The sequence below is a fragment of the Maylandia zebra genome, linkage group LG12, assembly GCF_041146795.1.
Source record: "Maylandia zebra isolate NMK-2024a linkage group LG12, Mzebra_GT3a, whole genome shotgun sequence".
Taxonomy (NCBI): domain Eukaryota; kingdom Metazoa; phylum Chordata; class Actinopteri; order Cichliformes; family Cichlidae; genus Maylandia; species Maylandia zebra.
Window position 1 is genome coordinate 11,601,736 of NC_135178.1, and position 24,316 is coordinate 11,626,051.

Genomic DNA, 24,316 nt, shown 5'->3' on the forward strand with positions numbered 1-24,316 from the left:
AGTCCTACTGCCAGTTTCTGGAAGACACCTTCTTCAAGCAGTGGTACAGGAAGAAGTCTGCATCCTTCAAGAAAAACATGATTTTCATGCAGGACAATGTTCCATCACACGCGTCCAAGTACTCCACAGCGTGGCTGGCAAGAAAGGGTATAAAAGAAGAAAAACTAATGACATGGCCACTGTTTTGGAGGAAGGAAGGTTCAGGGTTTCAGTAGTCATCATCATGGGCTCATCGGATTAGAATGAGAATAAGCAGTCGTCATTTGCAGGTTTTGTCGTTTTATTGTATAACAGGTAAAGGAAAGAAAGACACACATGGACTGCTCTCTCTAAAAAGGACATAAAGTATGATTTAAGTAACTCAAAATGATACATGAACTCAGGAGACTCAAAGAGAAACTCACCTCAGCTGCCGCCCCATGTGGGAGTGAAGAAAGAGTGAGGGGTAGGTGAGTGCAGTCCTTATATAACGAGTGACAGGTGAGTGCAATTAAGGCCAAGCACCACACCCAATCAAAGGTGAGGAAAAGAAACAAGGTGCATCTGGTGAAGTGAATGTGCTGAAAGGTGAGCCTTTTCAACAGCCGCCCCCATATTTCTACTGAGAAATATGTTCAAAGGATTAAAGATGCTCTTTTTCACAAAGCGGGGGCAGAGGAATCAGACATGCTACAGGTCTACTATAGGTTCAGGGGGTCAACCTAGAGGTCGACAATGCAGGCCAGACAGCCGACCATGTAGCCAGCGGTGGCGGCAAAGCAGGTCCAAATGCCAACCACGTGGGATGCAGCAGCAGGCCCAGACCTGCAGCCCATTGGGCAGTTTTGCAGGTGCTGGGGGCAATGTACGGGGCTTGGCAGAGGCAGGACCAGGTGGTGCAGGAGCAGGCAGCGCCCTGACCACTGGCGGAATGGCAGCCACAGGCGGTGGAACTGGTGATAGTGGCACTGCCGGTGATGACATAGGTACTGCTGCTGGTAGAGTATGAAGAGGCTGAATGAATTCAGAGCCATCAGCGGACACAAGGATGTGCTGGAGCGGTTCTCCTGAACCTGAACTGGAAGATGTGAATAAACCTTGGGTGTTAAAAGTCCGCTTGTTCACTGTAGCTGTTTTATACTACGTTACCCATGATGCACCTCGGTATCTGTACTTCCTGTTGGGAACGTGTTCAGCGCAGCGCTGCACAGATGAGAGGTGTGTCGGAGGAGTAACGTATTAACGTGCATTCGGTGTGAGTTAATACTGCGTGCGTGCTTACCATGTGAGTATTGTAAGATGAGAGTGAGGCTTGTTGACTTTATCTGTGTAATTTGCTATCGCTAAGAGGCTAGTCCCGTTGCTATCGCTAAGAGGCTAGTCTCGTTGCTATCGCTAAGAGGCTAGTCCCATTGCTATCGCTAAGATGCGTTTTGTTTGGCCTACTACAGGCAGCCTTGTGTTCAGCCCATATTTCATTCCATATACGACTTACTGTCAAGCATTGTGGTTGTAGGTGGATGTAACTATTTACTATGTTTATTCTCTGAATCGTTGCAATCTGCAGAGGTCTGGTTTGCCAATGTATATACAAGCCAGAAATTCATTTATGGTCTTAGGGTGCCATCTAGTGGCCATGAGGTTATGGCAGATTGTATAACATTACGCTGGAAACCCACAGTACTGTATAAGGGGTACACTGCTATCCATAGTGGTTAATACAAATGTTTGTTCTTTCTGTTTACAGATGACCACACACACACATACCCATATACACACTCACACCCCCGTTACCTGCATGTGAATACTGTAATGCCTCCCTACCAACGCTGTACATCCTGTTGATGTCATCTGCCACCTCTTTAGTAAAGTTATTTGAACTACATCACTGTGGAGTACCATTCCTTCTGACCGAGGACGACTCAGTTGAAGCGTGATCGGCAATCAGTGCAAGCATACATACATTACATTGGGCATGCGTGGAACTGCTCTGGGGTTGGAAGTCTGTGATTGGACCTTGGAGTGTCCATCCTAAGCGGGTTTTGACTGCTGCAGGAGATCCAAATGGTCCATGTCTAACTGGTGCAATAGGCGTAATAAGGTGGGTATGATCAGAGCCTATGAGCAGTAGTGGAGCTGCTTTGTTAGTAAAGGTTAATGGGATACCTTGAAGATGCTTGTATCTCCGTTGAAGAGAGGATACGGGGTAGGTGTGGTCTGAAAGTGCTAAGTGACTTGTAGCGAAGGCATTATTAATTGTGTAAGTTTTCTCTGGATGTGCGATGGGAGAAATCTGGAAACTTACACAAGAACCTTGAATGGTTTCAACTTCTTGATGGACAGTTCTGAGTGATAATTTTTCAGCTTTCCCAGTTAGGTGGAGATGCTTAGCTGCAGATGTCAGAAGCATGGTACGTTGGGAGCCATCGTCAAGTATTGCATATGTTTCCAGGGTTCTTTTGCCATTACGCAGGAGCACTTTCACAACCTTTAAAAGGACACTAGGGCGATCGCTAGGTCTATCAAAGTACAGTGTCCTCACTACAGGATTAGTTTCAGTTCTAGGTCTCTGATTCACCTCACATAGGATCTGTAGATGTCTTTCCATGCAGGTGGCACATGCTTTCCTCAGATCACACTTCGCAGCCTGATGAGTTCTAGCACAACGCCAACACCGTTTGTTTGTCTTTATCCAGTTTATTTTCTCATCCTTTGTCTTCTGAATAAACTCGGGACACTTACTAATGTGGTGTTCAGGTGAGCGGCAATATGCACATCTTGCCTTAGTCATTATGATGGGTTGTGCTGCCTGTACAGGATCGGATGCATTTGTCCCATGTAATATTGTTGTGAGTGGAGAGGTGTACTTATGGGCAGGTCGTGGCTGGTTAGAGGATGAAACAGGACTGTCCTTTCTTGGTTGACACTTGCATTCCATTTGCAACCAGGATGAGAACAAAGGTAAGTCATACATCATATCTCCTTGTTCCCTGTAAATGTGCCGTTTGAAGCGACTGGAATGCTCTGCGGGCAACTTTTCAAGTAGGCGATCGACATGGGAGCCACAATTTAGTTCTGTCCGTCCTTGATCACCCATAGTGCTAAGCAAACCAACTAAAGCTTGTACACGAAGAGCAAAATTATCAAGACTCTGACCATCACCTGCTCTGATAGGAGGCAGTTCCAGTATATTCTTTAGCTCTTTCAATGCCAGCTGTCTTGGTTGCCCATAACGCTCATCAAGAGCTTTGGTGGCTTGAGTGTATGGGTCAGGAGCATAGGAAAAGGAAATAGCTAACCGTTTAGCTTGGTCTACTTTCAGATGATCGAGAAGGACATGATATTTGAAATGCTCTGTCTCATGAGGGTCAAGCAGGTTAGTAAGGGCCATTCGTAACAGCCTATACTGGATTTCATCTTCTCTGGTAAGGTCTGGGAAAGAAGGACCCTCAAGCTTATACACATGTGTTCTAGTGCTAACAGGGTGACTAGAACTAGCAGTAATGGGTACTGAAGGGTTTTGTGCATGCAAACCATCAGATGTAGCTGGTTGCTGCTTTACAGGAGGGTGCTGCCTTGGTTCCGGAATGCAGACAAGAGGTTGAGCGGGGTCTTCATCTAGATGAACAGCAGGTTGAACACATGAAATCTGGTGGGGACCTTGCAGTGGTGTGGCCAGGAAATTAAAAGGAGTCTCATCTGGTGTAGGAAAAACTGGTCTAGGCAAACCACTTGAAGGAACTGCAGCATCTAATATTGTTGAATTAGGGAAAGGAGGGCTAGCAGCCAGAACTGCACCAGAGTGACGGCTAACCTGGGGGGGCTGAGAGGGTGACTGACATGTTGCTGGATCAATCACTGGGAACTGCTCATGTTGCTGATGTGTTTGGGGAATGGCTTGTAAACCGCAAACAGAGGATTTGCTTTCATCAGAGACAGTGTGAATTGAAGATCTGGAGGAACTGCGAGAATGGGGAGGAGATAACTGAATCATGAATTGCCTAATCTCCCTCATTGTCATCAGGAGTTCCCTCATGACCTCATCTTGGTTGGTGGGTAAAGGAGCAGGGGATGTCTCTGGTTGTCTTTCTGACTCTCCGACAGGATCTTGCAGCCCATGTGTGTATGTGTCACTATGCTGGCATTCTGTTTGACTCTCTGTCTCACATGTAGCTCTTCTAGCTCCAGGATACTGAACATCATACTGCTGCAGGTAGGCAGGAGGTCGACTATCACGACTGGATCTTCTCAAACCTTCAGTCAATGGCTGCTTTGAATCCATGACGCTAATACCACTCCGGCTCGGAGGACCATGTTTTGGAGGAAGGAAGGTTCAGGGTTTCAGTAGTCATCATCATGGGCTCATCGGATTAGAATGAGAATAAGCAGTCGTCATTTGCAGGTTTTGTCGTTTTATTGTATAACAGGTAAAGGAAAGAAAGACACACATGGACTGCTCTCTCTAAAAAGGACATAAAGTATGATTTAAGTAACTCAAAATGATACATGAACTCAGGAGACTCAAAGAGAAACTCACCTCAGCTGCCGCCCCATGTGGGAGTGAGTGAGGGGTAGGTGAGTGCAGTCCTTATATAACGAGTGACAGGTGAGTGCAATTAAGGCCAAGCACCACACCCAATCAAAGGTGAGGAAAAGAAACAAGGTGCATCTGGTGAAGTGAATGTGCTGAAAGGTGAGCCTTTACAACACCCACCTTGTTCACCTGATCTGGACCCCATTGAGAACCTGTGGTCCATCATCAAATGTGAGATTTACGAGGAGGGAAAACAGTACACCTCTCTGAACAGTGTCTGGGAGGCTGTGGTTGCTGCTGCACGCAATGTCGATGGTGAACAGATCAAAACACTGACAGAATCCATGGATGGCAGGCTTTTGAGTGTCCTTGCAAAGAAAGGTGGCTATATTGGTCGCTGATTTGTTTTTGTTTTGTTTTTGAATGTCAGAAATGTATATTTGTGAATGTGGAGATGTTATATTGGTTTCACTGGTAAAAATAAATAATTGAAATGGGTATATATTTGTTTTTTGTTAAGTTGCCTAATAATTATGCACAGTAATAGTCACCTGCACACACAGATATCTCCCTAAAATAGCTAAAACTAAAAACAAACTAAAAACTACTTCCAAAAACATTCAGCTTTGATGTTAATGAGTTTTTTGGGTTCATTGAGAACATGGTTGTTGTTCAATAATAAAATTATTCCTCAAAAATACAACTTGCCTAATAATTCTGCACTCCCTGTATATCTAACTGATACCTCTTGACCTCATGCACTTACTCAGGCTCTTTCCCCACCAGAGAGGTGACATCCCATGTCCCAAAAGGTAGTCTCAGTACGGAGGAATCGGTCCACCATTTAACACATAATACATCCAACCCCTACAGAAACCCCCGAGAACATGGGTCACACAAACCCCTCCACCACGATAAGATAGCGATTCATGGAGGGGCTAACAATAGGGATTTCTTTTCTTTGTAATAGTTTTATTATTTGAAACTAAACATATCTCCTTCCAAGTTTGACCAGGAAAACTGAAGCATGTTTTCAGACAATTTCTGTATACTTAACCATAAGTATGTTTCATGGGATAATTGTGTTTTTCTACCCTAACCTATGCAAAGTAAAATAAACTGAGTAGTTTCAATCAGAACTACCTAATGAGTGAAACACATTTTGGCTAAGACTCTGCTGAGACAAATTTAAAGCAGTACTTAATATATATCAGATTAATGTATCGTGTTTCACATGATAATTCCAATGACCTAATTCCACAGGACTTACACTGACCTACACGTGTGTCAGTGTAACTCTTGATGGTAACATCAGAGTTTCTGGATTTGTTCCTATAGCACTGATTTTAAGAGTCCATCAAGCCTGAGCCTATAAATTAACCATACTGTCAATAGCAGTAAAGAAGAATACTGTTTGGCAGAATGTACATACAGCTAGATGAATCCCTGGAGAGTGGCGTGAATGGCTCCGCTGTAATGCAAGGGAGAAACAGAAAGAAAAGAAAGGAGAGATGAATATTAGGAATATTGAGAAAGATAGAAATGATATACAGATGAGGACAAAATATTTATCCAGGTATGTTCACCAATTTCTCGATTGGGGAACATCTATAAATTATTATAGCTAATTACGTATATTATTCTAGTTGACAAATTTTTATTTCTTTGTGTGAGCTCCACCTAAGTGTGCAAAGGGATCAATGAGTTACATTAGATTGGAAGGCAGGTGGGGCAGGGGAGAATCAACTCATCACTACCCTCCACATGCCATAAGATATGACTTCCCACCACCATCCCAAATAACCCCCAAAACCTATAGGAAGCCCTAATTTCCTTTGCATAAATACAGTCATTATGAATCTTATGTTTGAATCGGCTAGGCTTTTGCTATACATTATAAAAAATTGTAAGAAGCAATACAGGTAAAGTTCAATCCCACCAGGTTAGATACCCAAGAGCAACAGCAGGGCCAACAACCACCCACTCAACCTCCCCCCCTGCAATCCCACCCAACAGATCCAGTTTCCCTTGCTGGTCCACTGTAGCCCAGCAGGGGAAATGTGTAGGCTCAGAGCCTCCAACAAGGGATCCACTAAAGAGGCAAAAAAACAGGGAATGGGGAATGAAAATTGGTGCAAAGGGCAACAATATGTCTACTAACAGATCTAATCACAAGGGCGAGGTGAAAGCAAGCAACTAGAGAGAGGCCGGGTGCTGTACATACAAACCACACTGAGGCTAGCTCATGTTAGGAATAAAATCACAGTCAACCTATCCATTATTTCCTCAACCGCAAAACAAAAATGGCTACGACCCCTACAGTACGGAGGCCCCTTGGTCACTTATAAAAGAAAGCTTGCACTCACTGGTCCTTATCATTTAATATTCAAATAATTAAAACTAAATGCACAAAACTCAAAAGCTAGGACATGTTCTCTGATGTCTTTCTTTTTACTAAAGATCACTAAGCATCACTGTTTATTACACACCTATTTAAAACAAACTTTAAAAAAAAGTGACGTTCAGCAGAATTCAGTAATATTTTTTTGTGTTTCTATCCAGCATTGCGTCTGCTCCCTTCAGTATATCCTGCATTCTGTGATTGTCACAGATATATCAAAGAACATGCCACCCACTGTTCCTTCTGTTGTTGTCTGTCAAGTCGGGCTGGCAAGGGAATACCCTGAAAATTAAAGCAGATCTGCACATACTTTTCCAACCAAGATCAAGTGATACTACTGAGAATCAGAGGTACAAGAGTAATCCTACATGTGCAGCAGGCACTTTCTAAAAGGCCATTAATCCTCCATTTCAAATTTTTTATTCTTCACAGTAATGCAATTACCATATTCCTCTTTCTGTAAATTTGGGATCCAAAGCTATTTGGAAGAGCTATCAAAGTTTCAGTTGGCAGCAGAAGAAAAACAATACCGTACAAACAGCAGGCAGTGAGCCAGGGTCTAATCAGATTACGTTAGACTTCACCTCTCCTGTGAGAAGAATCAACAGCAGCTCTTCCCACCCTGTGGGTGAACAGGGCACTTTGAATGCATGAATCGATTAAGATCACGCAGGAAATGAGATGCTTCTAATATTTCTTAGGCTCTTGTGAAAGACTCATTTAGAGATTTTCAGCTTTGAATGGATCAATAATGAAACCTTGTGGGCCTCCACAAGCTGCAACATGCACATTGGCCACACCACAGGAACAACTTGGATTGGCATGCTTAACTGGATGTAACCTGTTAGGATTAGGTTAAGTGAACAGCAGTTGGTTGCTGACTGGCCCTTGCATTCAAAGAGTGGGGTTTTGCCCAAAATGATCCTTGGTGGTCAGAGACATTATCTGATCATAATGATGACAGAATGTCGTCTACAATTTCATAAAGACCAGAAAAAATATAGCAGTAAAACACAACTCTGTTGCAAATAAGACAGATTAATATGGTAGAAAATTGTTAATCTTGGGATTTTAATTCACTCGCTGGCTGAGCATCAGACACAGCGAGGTCCAGCTGGTGCGTAAACCGGCGAAGCGCTGGCAATACGCCAGGGAAACACAGCCTGCAGCTGCAGCAGTAGCAGTGTTAACACACATAGCAGCCGAGCCGCACAGTGCCAAGCGACAGGGTATGTTTGAATGTTGAAGCCGTGTCCCTGCTGTGTTTCCTCACTGTAGCCGAGCTACTCGCTAGCCGGCAGCTGCACAGCATGGTCCGACCAGCGCATAAGCCTGTTTTTTTTCGCGGCGACATGCCAGGGAAGGGGGACCAACCAAGGGGAAGCAAGGGCCAGCTAGGGGGAACCAAGCTAAGGGATACCAGGGGAAAACCGGGGCTACCAGGGGACCAAGAAGGGAGAAATACATCGTCCACGGAGGATGCCGAAGCACGCTCCAATAGACGCACACACACAGTAGTCTCAAGGTAAGCACATAATTCAATTCAACATATAAGACTTCAAGAATGCACAAGCATCTACTTAAAATCTATTTATTTAATCTATCATCTATGATATCATTTTGTACAATTCTAATGTATTTTGTTCATCTCCTTTAAATAAACAGGCAGCCTTAAAGTATGAAATATTCATATAAAAAAACAAAAACACATAAATGTGTCTACTGTCTCAGTGGCTGATAGTGGTCCACAAGTCTCAGTGTGAGCTTGAAGCCATTTATAATGTTTAAGTAGTTTAATTTGTAGGTGCTGACGATAAACACATTTTGAATGAAAGCCGGGTAACTTTGGTAGCACAGAAACAAGTGGCTATTCTTTGTGACCGTTTGGATCAGTCCCTCATATTACCATTATTTCACCCAAAGGCACCAAGTTAATACTTAAAAAAGCTGCAGCAATACACACAAATATAAACAGTACTTGGTGACAACTTTGCTTTTAGTTTACACAAACTAAAAGAAAAGTTTGCTTTTAGTTTGCGGTCGACAAATGCGCCGTCGATTTCCCCAAATTTGAAGTGTGGTCTGGTGTAGACTTCGTGGTCCCATATATCCCACAATTCATAGCGCAGCGGTGGGTGTGGTGGATTTTGCCGAAAAATACGGCAGACGGCTGGTGATGTGCGATACCACTGATTTCCTTTCCGATCCAATACCAAGTAAAATTCAGAGTGGTATCGGCGATACTGATCTGATATCTTTCATTGTATCTCAAATTATAGCTTCATCATGATTACAAGACGTCAGGTTACTTGTTCTTATCACTTAATAATAATAATAATGCAGAATTGTCATATAGAAATAAAAAAAACTGAAGTTGTGTGCCATTTGAGCATGTTGCCTGACTGCAGCACTAAAGGACTCCGCGAGAGACGTCTGTCTCGCATGCCAAAGGGCTGCCACAAATTTATAAAGCCCTATTTCGCACATGACTATTAAAAGTGGAATAGGAAGTAGTTCCTTCCAATGTAGACAATCCGAATAATATAGTTTCTTTCCACTCTGTTCCTGTTAAAGATAAACTACAAATTTACCCTAAATTACTAAAATATCGATATTTTAATATGAGAATCGATTCTAGAACATAAATGACTGGTATCGCAGCAATCGATATTTCAGTATCGATCCGCACATCACTACAGACGGCTGAAGTGGGGCAGCCGAAGACTAAACTTTCAACAGTACTGAATATGATGTCACTTATTTATGTGCAAATGTTTAATAATGAAGAACATTAAAACATTACTGTTGGCCACATGTCGGCAAAGTTATGTGGCATTAGTGATGTTAGTACTTTCAGCGTCAGCTTGATTTTAAAGCCTTTACTTTAAAATATATGCCGTTCAGTAGTTGACCTTAATCTTACAGAGAATGTGATAATTTTAATGGATAATTAAAGTCAGTGATATATTTAAAAAAAAACAACAAGTTGAAAATTAGTGAATGCTGCTCGGTTTGCAGTCCTGAATATCACAGCACAAGCAGGATTCACTATACTGTTAATGTTAGCTATGTTATACTGCTGCCTCTGGTGGTGTTCTGTTCGGACTTTAACGTTTGTTTGAACGAGCTGACGGTTCACTATTAAGCTGAAAGAAAGCTGCTTTAATCACAGGAGTCACACATGTGTCCACTGTACCATCTGGGAACTCTTCTTGTTTAGCACTCCTAATAACACAAACACTAAATTAGGGGTGGGCGGTATAAACGGTACACGGTAGAAACGATATAAATTTGGCCAACGGTAGAGATTTTGACTATACCGCTCTACCGCGACAGCGCATGTTGATGGTGTCATCAAGCTGCGCCTATTTTGGTATTGCAGCAGCTGCAAACAACATCATCTGCAAATTATGCCGGGCAACAGTAATAGCAATTAGACGAAGCACTTTTGGAAGATGGGGAAAGCCAAAAACTGTGCTTCCTCCACTTCCCTACCATTGATTCATTAATGCTGAATTCTCTCGCAGCTGCTCTATTCCCATGTTGTTGCAGTATATTACTGACTAACCTCATATTGTGGATGGATTATCTCAGTTGTTCTCCTGACTGTTTGGTCCATTTATAGCATCCTGCCATGCAATTGCATTTGTCCCTAACCACAAGAAACCCTCACGTTAACTTTTATCGAGTGGAAAAATGTTAGCGGCCATCCTTCAGCTTCACTGTGCTAATGTTATGCTAACGTGGCTGTTAGTTTTTAGTTTTCATTTATGGTGGAAGTGATAGCAGAGCTGTACTTAAATTTTTTCAGAAATTTCTCAGTCAGAACATGGCATATCATGTTTAGGTGGAAACTAGTGAATTCAATTCCTGCTAGCTTCTAACTCCGTTGAATTTAATAAATTCTGTTTTCATGGATGCCTGGATGTTAAACTTAATGGTTACACCTGGTTTTATTAAAGATGAAAGAATTTAGACAGTTTTTAACTCTCAGTGATCCTGCAGTGTGTCATGGTCCTGGGTCAAGCAACCCAGTATTTGAGTTCCATGTATCTTCTGTATTCATTTGCACCTAGCTTAGTTCACCTAGTTAATTTCTAGACTGCAGTTTAGTTTTGTTCCTTAGTTGTTTATGTCATCTCCCCCTGTACTAAGTCTCCCCGGTTCATGTGTCATGTCTAATCTCCATGTTTCCTGTTTTACTTTGAAAGTCTGTCAATACACTGTCATGATCAGCCTGCGGCGTGCTGCTGCTCCTCGAGATCGACATCCAGGACCCCCACAGCGTCCTCGTGATGCTCCATGGAGGGCGAGACAGGACGTAGCAGTGCTGTCAGTGTATTCAGTTTCACTCCTCCTGTCCTGTCGTTAGGTTCATGTGTGTCAGCTGTGCTCCCATGTGTGGCCACTTCCCCTGATCATCCCTCATGTGTATTTAGTCTCTGTGTTTCATACAGTCTGGGTCGCGTCGTCTGTGTTCTGACCTCCATGTTTTCCCGGTCAGTCGTTGCAGCGAACATCATTTTGTGTTCTGTATTCTGTGTCATGTGACTTTCGATTTGATGTGTTGAAATCATCAGCGAGCAGTCCTAGTTGTGTGGGTGATCAAGAAGTAACTCCTGTTACCTCAGACAATTTAACAATTACCAAGCCACCTCATGCCAGGTTTGAAACTTTGCGTGAACAATTTACCAAGTCTGAAGAGAGACTGCCTAGCTTTCCTCAGGGAGCAACTAAAGACTGTTTGTACTGCGCTGAAGTCTCTGAAGGGGTGGGGGCAGCAGCTGTCCAGTCAGCACCCGTCCTAGTTCTGTCCCAGACTCCTCTTATAACGGAGGTGAGTGACTGTGCTTTTTCATCTCATGAGTCTGTCATAGTGGAGTGTACTGGGTTGCCCTTTTGTGGGCCCAGCTACAAAGAAACTGGTGCCAAAGACTGCTCTACCATTAATCATGATTTCATAGACATCCATGCTGTGGCCGACCTAACTCTGGTTAAGACTGAGGGCCAGTCAGAGTCGTGTTGTGATAATGAGAGGACTGTGTGTAACAGTTTTGATAAAGCGCACAATGAAATCACAAACCATGTTCTTGACTCTGTAGAATTCAGGACTTCTTCTAGTGTTGCTCCCATAGCCGCACCACATGAAGCCAAGGTTCATGTGACAGTGAAAGAGGTTCACACGTCGACTGTACAGTCTGCTTCTGAGCCTGCTGGGAATGGTTGTGAAACATCTAAGTTTCAGTGCCAAGGGCTGCGTGAGCTTTCTCTCCGCCTTAGACTGTTTTCTACAGCAGCCTTCCTCGTCAGCTGGTGGTTCGGGAGAACCACACCAGCCTCATGCCACGCCAGCTGGAGGGCCCGGGGAGCCCGTCCAGCCTCACGTCACGTCAGCTGGAGGGCCCGAGGAGCCCGTCCAGCCTCACTCGTCGTCAGCTGGAGGGCCCGAGGAGCCCGTCCAGCCACACGCCTCGTCGTCAGCTGGAGGGCCCGAGGAGCCCGTCCAGCAGCCTTCTTCGTCAGCTGGAGGGCCCGAGGAGCCCGTCCAGCCACACGCCTCGTCGTCAGCTGGAGGGCCCGAGGAGCCCGTCCAGCCACACGCCTCGTCGTCAGCTGGAGGGCCCGAGGAGCCCGTCCAGCCACACGCCTCGTCGTCAGCTGGAGGGCCCAAGGAGCCCGTTCAGCAGCCTTCTTCGTCAGCTGGAGGGCCCAAGGAGCCCGTCCAGCAGCCTTCTTCGTCAGCTGGAGGGCCCGAGGAGCCCGTCCAGCAGCCTTCTTCGTCAGCTGGTGGTTCAGGAGAACCACACCAGCCACACGCCACGTCAGCTGGAGGTTCAGGAGAACCACACCAGCCACATGACACGTCAGCTGGAGGGCCCAAGGAGCCCGTCCAGCCACACGCCACATCAGCTGGAGGGCCCGAGGAGCCCGCCCAGCCACCATCGGCTTCTGCCTCTGCTACGCCCGGGATCGCCGGCCACTTTCCGGGCCGTCGGCTGGACATTGCCGTCAGGGGCGGCCTCCTGACCTGCACCACCACTGCCTCCCGCGTGGGCGGCCTCCTGATGGGCGATGGCATGGCCTGTTGTGTTGCCAACCTAGCGGGTCGGCCCCCTGAACGGATAAACTGTGACCTGTGGTGCCCTCGACCTCCGGGTCGGCCCCCTGAACTGATAAACTGTGACCTGTGGTGCCCTCGACCTCCGGGTCGGCCCCCTGACCTCATGAACTGTGGGCTGTTGTGTTGCCGCCCTCCTGGCCGACCCGCTGAACTATGTTTGGTCTACTGTCAGGTGCTCCAGTGTTTTCTGTCAGCTGTTTTTGGTTTCCTGTTCTGTACGCACCTGGGTCCATTACACACACCACCGCACGGCCTGTCTCTGCAGACCGTGACACAGTGCTCGTTTGACTTTGGGACCTGAAGAGGACGGAGTTTTGGACCCGAATTGCTCCGTGAGGCTCCTGACTACGGCAGTCGTAATGCAATCCATCAAGCGGTGCGCCTTCAGAGCTTACCAAAGTTGTACTAAAACATTTTTGAAAGATTTCTGCACGTACCACATAAAATCGGTGCAAGGTCAGTAAGCACAACCAGAATTCACACATAAGGCGCAGTGTCGATTTTTGAGAAAATTAAAGGATTTTAAGTGTGCCTTATAGTGTGTAAAATATCTTATACAGAAGAAAGGAATACAGTATATCGCGATATATATAGTTACAGCACATGCTTCAAATTATACCGTGATATGGCTTTTAGGCCATATCGCCCAGCCCTACACTAAATCCTCGTTCTCTTGTGCTGTTTTGTAGAAGTGTATACATCTGAGATTGTTACCTGTCTCTCTGTCCTGCACTCTCTCTTTTTCTTTCTCTCTGATTGTGTAATAAAAGTATGAACATATGAACATGTATTTATAAGTTACATTTGTGTTTGAATCCTGCAGCTTATCACACATTTGATTTCCATGTGTGACAACTACAAGTGTCCAGAGTGAGGACAGACTGAGGGACCCACCCCTGATGATCCACCAGGACAAACTGGTGTGTGTGTGTGTGTGTGTGTGTGTGAGGAAGAGGAGGAGGAAGAGCCAGTAGCAGCTGACAGATGGAGAGGATAGACATACTGTTCCCTAGGGCTGCTCAATTAATCGAATTTTAATCACGATTACGATCTGGGCTTTCAACGATCATTAAAAATGACTGAGCCAATTATTAGCCCCTCCCTCATGCTTTACTCTCGCACTGCTCCGTGTGGCAAATCCAGCGCACCTCTCTGCATTTCGAACACGCGTCACAACAATTAAGAGCAGCGGTCCCCAAACCCCGGGCCTCCGTGAGTCGTTTGGTACCGGGCCGCGAGAGTTGAGGCTCAGGTGTGAAATGTATGGTTTTCAGGGTTTTTATCAGTTTTCAGCGTTATTTTGTTATCGTTTTGATTGTTAACTCGGTTTTCCTGGGTCTTTTCATGTGTGTTATGAATAAATGGTCTGTTTTTCAGTACTGGTACTAGTTTTATTTTGTTGCATTTATCCGCGACACCTTAAAGGCCGGTCCGTGAAAATATTGTCCGTGGCGCAAAAAAGGTTGGAGACCGCTGATTAAGAGGACCTGAGGGAAGCTCGGAAAGCTAAGCAGAAGTTATTTGGAGAGGAGAGTGACTGCCGTTGGTTGAAAAGAGAGATAAAAAAAAAAAAAACTTCAGTGGTGTTGCACACTATTTTATATTATTTTTTTAAAGTCATTATTCAATACATTGTTATTGTTAACCCTTTAAAGCCGGTCAGAGCAGCACGCTCCGTTTTGTGTAACTATTTTTAAATCCCTGTAGAACCTGAACCGTGTAAGCTAGTGCAATATTTTTTTTGCATATGAAACCAGAGGAGTTGTACTTACATCTTATGCCATCAGCTTGTCCTAGGTCACGGTTTCCTTCCACATAAAGCTTTGCAAAAATTGCATAAAAAGCGCTTGCAGGAACAAAAACATAATATTCCAGAAACACGCTTTGCCTATCCGATCAGCTGTTTGTAACACTTCCCACAGTGAAACAGACGTCAGCGCGAACTATCGCATGTCCGCCATTTCCTGCCCGAAACCGGAAGTGGCGTCATTCTCGCGGAAAATGTAGTTTTTTACTTGTAGGCCTTAAAAGCCTATACTGGTGTTTTTATAAGTCATGTTTGACTTTTCTGAATAGTTTCTGGGATGCTTAGAACTCGAATTGCACTGCTGGAAATAGTTTATTTTGATGCACATGCTGTTTTCTTTGCAAATTTGCATCATAGGATTGTTTTTTTTGTTTTTCCTGCAGTATATAAAAATTGGTGTATCTCAAAAATAAAACTATGAAGACACTCAAAATAAATTTCCTGTTGTTGTAAACTATTTTTTGCAACTTTTTTGCATTTAAAGTTTTGAGGGATAAACCTCTTAAATTTCTCCAAGTAGAAATATATATTTAAAAAAAACAAAAACGATTTTCAATTTTTTTGTAGTTTATTGCACGTTTTTGCAATTATTGTAGTCACTATGGACTTAATGCATACTTAATGCGTTTTGCTCATCCTACTGCAAAACAATATTCTTTTTTTCTCATGTGCATCGTACATTTTCGCGAATAGATTATTTTCTGATAGATAAAAAAAGTTTATTCCTGAGATTGTTTCTACTCAGTATCTACTGATAACGGTATCAGATCATGCCACAGTAGTATTAGATCTTCAGTTTACAATGAAGCCAAAGAGATTTAAATATTGGAAGCTAAATCCTCTCTTGGTGGCGAAGACCAACTTTTGTAAATATATTTCTGAGTCGATTACTTTTTTTTGTGAAACTAATAAAAATAATGAAACTTCCCCATCTATCCTATGGGTTATTCTAAAAGCCTATATTAGAGGTAAAATTATCTATTTTACGTCTTATTCTAATAAACTACGTAGATCCCAGCAGAAAGATTTGGAGAAGGCCATAAAAGAGATAGAATTGTCTATCTCTCTTACAAATACACCTGATCTTTATAAAGAAAGAATAAGACTTCAAACTTCAGAAGCTGCACAAGTTCTCCTCCGCTCTCGAGGGTTAGTATATGAACATGGTGATAAAGCTGGCTGTCTCCTGGTACAGCAACTGAAGACTAAAACAGCATCAAATCAAATTATACAGATAACCGATGATTCAGGCTTAATAACCTCAGATCCAGATAAAATTAATGACACTTTCAGATCTTTCTTTACTCAACTTTATACCTCAGAATCTTTCATAGATGAAAGCCAATTATATAGTTTATTTGAAAAATTGGATCTACCTAAATTGAAATTAATTTAAAATTAGACGCCCCTATTACAATTTTAGAAATTAAAGAATCAATACAATCAATGAATAGCGGTAAATCACCAGGTCCAGATGGCTACCTGGTTGAGTTTTATAAAGTTTTTTCAGATCAGCTAGCTCCACTTCTACTGCAAATGTTTAATTATTCGTTTGAGCAAAGAAACTCTGCCACCTACACTCATGCAAGCCACTATTTCTCTCATTTTTAAAAAAGGCAGAGACCCACTGAGCTGCACATCCTATCGGCCAATATCACTCCTCCCGGTAGACGTTAAAATTCTTGCAAAAATCCTAGCCCGGCGACTAGAATCGATTATGCCCTCAATTATCTCAGAGGACCAGACGAGATTCATAAAAGGAAGACAACCCAGCAACACGCTCAGACAGAAACTGGTTCACCCGAAAGACAAAACGCCAAAACACAAACTTAACAATGTGGTGTATGCTGTACAGTGCAGCGAGGAATGCCCAGACCTCTACATTGGAGAGACCAAACAGCCACTTCACAAGCGCATGGCACAACACAGAAGAGCCACCTCCACAGGACAAGACTCAGCAGTCCATCTGCATCTTAAGGATAAAGGACACTCTTTCGAGGATGCCAATGTTCACATTTTGGACAGAGAGGACAGATGGTTTGAAAGAGGAGTGAAAGAAGCCATCTATGTCCACTGTGAGCGACCATCTTTGAACAGAGGCGGGGGTTTACGACACCAACTCTCTGCCATCTATAATCCAGTTTTGAGATCCCTTCCCAGACGCCTTAAGGCCCACTCACATCCTGGGCCATCTGACCTCAGGAATTCGCATGATAAGGTGGGGCCAGGTTTCACAATAAGCTCACTCGAAACTCTGGCTGATTGGGACCCGCACCCAGTTTCACACCTTGGCTCAGGCGATTAGAGGATCAGCAGGGGGTCCTTTTGTCCGTCTGTGGGGGGATACTCCCACTAGGTTTAAATCTGGGACTCCCCACCATTTGACCTTAGAACTGAAGAAGCTTCTCGGATGAGAGGTGAAACGTCATCAAGTAACTTAAAGAAGTCCAGACGCTTTTCTTTGCAAGCTCCTTTGAATACGTAAATGATGTTTTTGCAAATTTTAACGAACTAGTTACTCACTTTAATTTCAATAAATCTGAATTTTTTTTGTGGTACTGCCAGTTGCAAAACTTTGCAAAGAAATGTTCAACTTTATTCCCACAAATCCCAGCTTCCAGTGGAATAGATTTGGTTCTCAGAGCCAAAACTTTGGTAAAGGGTCATATTTCTTACCTTTATTTATAAAGTAGCTTCTCCGCCTAGTGAATCTCTTTTATACAGGACCAAGATGAAATGGGAGTCAGAACTCCATATGAGTTTTTCTGAGTTGTTCTGGGAGTGAGCGGTAAGGGCCATTAATTTGTCTTGTAGTTTTGCCAGACTTTCATTAATACAATTTAAAGTTTTCCACAGATTACACTACAGTATCCAGATAAATTTGATAATAAATGTGACAGATGCTCACAGATACCTTGCAATCTTACTCATATGTTCTGGGCGTGCCCTAGGTTGTCTGAATTTTGGCATCAATTCTTCAAAATAACTTTGGATATATTGGGTATAAAATTGACTCCAACTCCACATATCGCTATATTTGGCAAACCACCAATTAACCTTCATACTACAGCTATTCAAAATAACCTTATTGCCTTTGCTTCTCTCATAGCTAGAAAAATAATTTTGTTGTTGTGGAAACCATCTCAGCCACCATTAATGAAAGTCTGGCTACAGGATATCTTAGGACTCTTAAAATTGGAGAAGAGAAAATTCTCCATCAGAGGCTCATTGGATAGACTTTTTACTCACTGGAAACCATTACTTAAATATTTAGAAAAGTTACCAGCACGAGAAATCTCTCTGTAGTCCACCATATGACAATATTGTACAAATTTTCTGCTATTCCCGGCAGTGGCTGTTCTACCTTATAAGAATACTCTATTTAAAGTTATTCCAGCATTATTAATTAGTTTCGACCGAGGAGCAAGTAACCATTAATATTAATATTAATATTGTTACTGTTGTTGGTTAAGATTTATATCAATATTGATTAATGTTAAGACCTTGTTTTTTGAGGCTAGCAGATGTTAATGTTAATATTAAACTATAAGGATACGCACTATTATCTTATTGTTGATTTTTTTTTTTTTTTTTTTTTGGTATGGGTTTTGTATTTTTTGTATGAGTCAATTCATTTTCTCTGTAACATATTCATTTTTACATTATTGGGAGCGAGTGGGGGGTATTCAGGTACTCATCTCATCTATGGGTTTTTTTGTATGCTATAAAAAAGAAAAAGGAAAAGATTATTACTTCTATATGTACCTATGTGTTTTATGACAGTTTGGCATTGAAAAATAAAAGTATGGAAAAAAAAAGGTTAGAGCAGAAAAGTTCAATACAAGTTTCAGCCCTTAAAATTGAATAAAGGAAGTTAAATATGGAACGCCAGGACTGCCATAATGAATTAATTAAATACACCATTAAATAATTAAATGTGTCAATAATTAATTAAAATTGGAATTAATTAATTAATTAAATAGTTATGACACATGTAATTAATTAATTATTGACACATTTAATTAATTATTTAATGATATATTTATTTATTTCATTTTGGCAGTCCTGGCGCCTGGCTCTCATCATGAAATAATTTTATCTGTCAGCCTCACCCATCAAACTCAGGGGGCGGGGTTAACGCTGCCCATGCAGCTTCTCTAACATTTGATTGGTTGCCGTGCAAAGTAAGTCAAAACAGGTCGATCCTAGATAATCGATTGCTTGTGTAGACTTGGGGCAGCCAGGTATCCCAGAATGCAGATCAAATCACAGGCAGCAATGATGGTGGTGTAGTTTTAAAATACCCTGTTTTTCTGTCACCAGCTACACTTTTAACAGTGTTTTAGCCACGAATGTCGCGCCGTATGTCTGGTCAGGTTGTCAACATAGAACATGTTTGCAAAAGTGCTCAGATGTTTTCAGAGATTTCACTAGCTCTGCTAACAATTAGCATGCAGAGTGCACCGAGGGGGTTACGTTAACCGGTTTGTTTACATATTCCACTCTCCGTGTTCCACATGTTGCATTCGCAGATTCTCATTTTCACCAACGATCGTCTCTTTCCGCCTGGTCTTGTGTCTCTGTGCTTCTGTAACATAAAGAACGAGCTGACATTTTTCTCACGAAACCAGCGATCAGCTCAACAGACCCTCCGTTTACCTGCATGCATCCTCCTCCTCATCTGTCAGCTGTTTAACACCTGCTGCTAATTCAAGAAACACGCCTACGTTACCTGGTGATAGTCACAGTTTAACTGGGCAGCCGGTGCTCGATATAAAGCAATGTCAGCGCATTTTTCTGCACAAGATAAGTAAATATAGTGTTTTTCCCGAGCGCAGAGCTGCTGGAGCTTGTTTCCTTACAGAGCACTTTATAGGCGAACCAGCTTAATCAGCGGCTGATGTCCAATCACCGGCACACAGCTTTGAAACCTCAGCTGAGTTTTAGCTCTCAGTGGTTAAACGCTGGACTTCATTCACTCAGGTTCTGTCTGTCGGGTCACGTTTACTTCGCTGTTTTATTTACAACTGAGCAAATCGGTTTGGCTGAGGTTAAAGTTACGTTTCATAACTGCATAGTTTCACAGACGTTTAATGGTTCACTGGCACATGTGTTAGACTGAACTATCATCTAAATATCATCTGTTTTTTAATAGTTATTCAACTGTATTCTAAGCACCAGCTGTCTGTTAGAATGTGATTTTTTTTCTCTCTCTGTTGGCAGAGGTATAAAAATGCGCAGGAAAATCTGACGTGCATGGCAAACTTCACCGACGATATTTAGGGAGGAATAAACACACATCAAACATAAATGAACCATTTGCCTGTCTCCATAATTGAGAGCATTTTCTCTTCTTATGTCAACACACTCTCTCTCTCTCTCTCTTTTTTTTTTTTTTTGGCTTTTTTGGTCATGTTATGTTTACCTGTCAAAGGCTTGTTACAAACTATGAAACACATCGTGCAGACTTCTGGATGTTAGAAGAAAACTAATACTGCTCATGAAGGAGACTAAAGGCAGGAAGGTGTCCTTTAAAACTAAACATGTTAATAGGACCTCCCTATTTATATCATAGTTTATGATATAGCACGTGTATTTCAGTAATAGCCTGCTGATTTCAGTGTAGTGAACAGTCGCACAGCTCACGTAGGCGTTATCTGTGATACTCCTTAACTATAATTTATCCAAGTTAACTTCAGTTAACCATTCAGACAGTTCTTTTGCAATGAAAAACATAAACACCCATGCTGCCGGGAGGTTTCCTCAGTGCCAGCTGTTAACATTATAGCTGCTTATGCAGTAACCATGGTAACCACGGACTCTGAACGCTGGATCGATGGAGGTCAGACAACAATTTTACATGTATGATCTTAAAACAGGACACAGCCACTATACGTGCTGGCCTCATATCAAATGTGAAGGCAGACTGAGTCTATGTTTGACGTTTGTTTATATCTAATCTTCCTCTCAAACATTTAAACAGCAGCGAGTCTGCAGCTGAGGGAATACAAACTCAAATTGTCGGAACAGGTTTGCTCGTTTCTTGGATTCATTTGGTGATTTATTAAATCTATAACTGTTATTCTAATCTGCTGCTGAGTCTCTTACACTTTTCTTTATGCTGTATATTTTCATGTCTCTGGAATAGTTGGCAGTTAGATAGTCAGCTGGGAAACTTTGTGTTAACTCATGGAGCTGAGGATATCGTGGATATGCTGACCTCGCTCCGTGGTGTACAGGGCCGTTTACCCTCATGATTAATATTCACTATAAAAATATTAGCCGAACATCATGAAGTCTGTATGTGTTTCATAGTGTCGAACAACCTTTGTACAGTTAAAGCCAGCTGTACTGTCTTTCCCTCTTCACACTGCACAGAAGAGGAACCGGCAGCAAGGTTCAACACTTTTCTTCCATCAAGACTCTGAAGACCATTACTCTTTGTCCACAGGTTTAATGATGTAGAAAGTGTGAAACTGAAACAAACATAACACAATTACAATTACAGTATATTCTTTAAATCTTACATATACACTGTACAAGTCTACAATAATCTAAATCAACGTAGCGTAGCACTTTAGCTGCAAGAATAAGCATTAGCCGTGCTCTAAACATGTGGTTTCAACAACGTATCAAAGTTACACATTAAACTTCCCTCATGTCACAAAATACAACCACAGAACTACAGATAAGCATCAAATAAACAATATACATACAGACGATGCTCCAAAAGACGAAGGATTGAAGGCAGATGCATGTGGATTCATGGCAGTCTCCTTGGCCATGTGCAAACTTCACTAAACCTTACTACTTACTACTAAGGGGCAGGGATAGCTCAGTAGGTAAAGTGGTCGCCCCATGATCGGAAGGTCGGCGGTTCGAATCCACTTAACGGCTACCCTGAGGTACCCCTGAGCAAGGTACCGTCCCTACACACTGCTCCCCGGGCGCCTGCTTAGTGGGCTGCCCACTGCTTCACTGAGTGAATGGGTCAAATGCAGAGAAAAACAAGTAATTTCCCCATGGGGATCAATAAAGTATCCATTATTATTATTATTATTACTTCCTGCTTCCTGTGATGTCACCAGGTATCAGAACTCTTAAAGGGACAGCTGCCCTAACACTATCGGCACACCAGCAGTTACTACATGACAGAAACACCAACGTTATCTCTTTTATGCGTTTATACACAGGTCACGCTGATTACTGAACAAAAACCCAAAGATCAGATGTTAAACAGATTTATTTGCTCTCTCTCCTCCTTAAACATTTTTTAATGTTAGTTATAATTCAGAATTGGCGACTGAAACACGTAGGACACATAAGAACATCAGGAAATAAAACACCAATAAATATAACCTCAGTAAAAGAAGTCAGTGGGGGTTACTACAGCTGTGTACCGGGGCCTGCGCTTTGTCGGTGGGATTGCTTGCGAGGCGAGCGGGTCTATCCCACGCTTTGCCGTGAGACTGGGCAGACATCTCCGAAATCATCGAAGCACTTTTGCAAAGAGGCTGTATCTTGACAAACCGACCAGACACATGAAGATTAAACCACTACATTCTCGGCTAAAAAAATATTAAAACGGTATTTGGTGACACACAAACAGGGTTTTTCAAAGCTCAGTTCTGTTAGCTTCCACGTGCCGGTTGTTGTGTGCTAGAAACAATGGCTACCAGGCCAAAGCAATGGTTTTGACTCGATCAGCGTTAACCCCGCCCCCTGAGTTTGATGGGTGAGGCTGACAGATAAAATTATTTCATGATGAGAGCCAGGCGCCAGGACTGCCAAAATGAAATAAATAAATATATCATTAAATAATTAATTAAATGTGTCAATAATTAAAATGTGAAATACATAAATAATTAATTAAATGTGTCAATAATTAATTAATTAAATGTGTCAATAATTAATTAAAATGTGAAATACATAAATAATTAATTAAATGTGTCAATAATTAATTAATTACATGTGTCATAACTATTTATTTAATTAATTAATTACATGTGTCATAACTATTTATTTAATTAATTAATTCCAATTTTAATTAATTATTGACACATTTAATTAATTATTTAATGGTGTATTTAATTAATTCATTATGGCAGTCCTGGCGTTCCATAGTTAAAGTGTTCTGACGCAGTATTGTAAAAACCAAGCTGGTTTCATAAAGCTAGAATTTACTCCAAAAAATAAAAAAAATAATAGCGCTGCCGTATTGCATCACACTCAGTGCATTTCAATCATTTCTTCAGCGAGTTTGATAGCTAGCAAAGTAATAATCATAATTTTTTTTTTTTTTAAATAGCATGTGTAACGTACACGTGCTGGAAAATTATTTACCTGGGCCCTGCTATCATGCGACTGGAGACCGCAAACTCCGCCATTGTCGTTTTCCATCAAACACTCATTAAAACAGCAACTGCAGGTATGTTAGCGCACTCATCCCCGTCTGTTAGAGGGAGGGGTGGGGTAAGATATTGAAACAGACATAGGTGCGAGGCGGAGAAATTTTGAGATTTTGTCCCAGGCACCTCAACCCCATGTACATCTTGTCTCAGGTGTCCTCAATAAATCACATTATGGGGTGGGTTTCACCCTTAAGCCTGGCTATGGTCATGCAGCAAACATTTATTCACAGCTGGGCTCAGGTGATGACTCATATAATTAATAGTTTGTCAACAACCCTGAGGTTCACATCCAAATGAGACAAGCCCCAGAGGGGGGACTCTCCACCATTTGTCATTAGAACAAAGTCTCTTGGATAAGATGTAAAACATTTTCTCAAACCTGGAGAAGTCTAACTGCCGTCTTTCAAGCTCTCAATACTACCATGACCTGGATGACTGAGAAAATAGACAGATATAATGTGAAAGTAATGTAACAAATACTCTAATCTATTACTTAACCCGGAAAGTCACGTTCTGCATTAATTTTAAGAAAAATAACAGTAATGTTATTTCTGAGCGAAACTGAGCTCTGATTAAGACAGGATATCAACCAAAATTCCAGAAAAAACACATCACGTAAAAGTTATAAATTGATTTGCATGTCACTGAGTGAAAGGAGTATTGAATCCACTACAACCCAGCCAGAATTTTGGCCCCCATTGATGGGCTGTGTACCCGTGTGGCCTATAGATGGAAAAAAAAAATCAATTAATTACAGATATGCCACACCTTGTCCATTAAACATATTTTTTAGACTCACGTATTCTTAATGCAGCCATTCACACCCATCGAATAATTTGACTGTACTAACATGCGGCATTTATTTTATTTTTGCTTTGAACCAAGATCGATTTTTCAAATTTTTTGGAAATTAGACAAATCTGAAATCCAAACAAACAAATCTGATCAATCAGATCACTGCATTTGCGAACATGTGCACTCTTAACTCAAACACTGAATCCACAATGAAATTGAAATAGTAAAATAATACTATTTTGTTTTTTTTGCAGTGACCCACCATGGC

General features: G+C 42.1%; 1 protein-coding gene and 1 long non-coding RNA gene across 2 annotated transcripts in view; both read right to left on the reverse strand.

Annotated features, from left to right (window-relative positions):
• The window catches only part of cacna1ba (calcium channel, voltage-dependent, N type, alpha 1B subunit, a), a 315,954-nt gene that overhangs the window by 20,650 nt on the left and 270,988 nt on the right, over window positions 1-24,316 (reverse strand). The window contains exon 46 of the mRNA XM_076890695.1: window positions 5,946-5,984. Coding sequence (XP_076746810.1) covers window positions 5,946-5,984 — 39 coding nt within the window. The remainder of the gene's footprint in view (window positions 1-5,945; window positions 5,985-24,316) is intronic.
• On the reverse strand, window positions 21,283-22,634 carry LOC143421457 (uncharacterized). Its single transcript, XR_013101113.1, has 2 exons — window positions 21,559-22,634; window positions 21,283-21,318 (listed from the first exon to the last, which is right to left on the reverse strand). It is a non-coding gene; the product is annotated as an uncharacterized LOC143421457 (long non-coding RNA).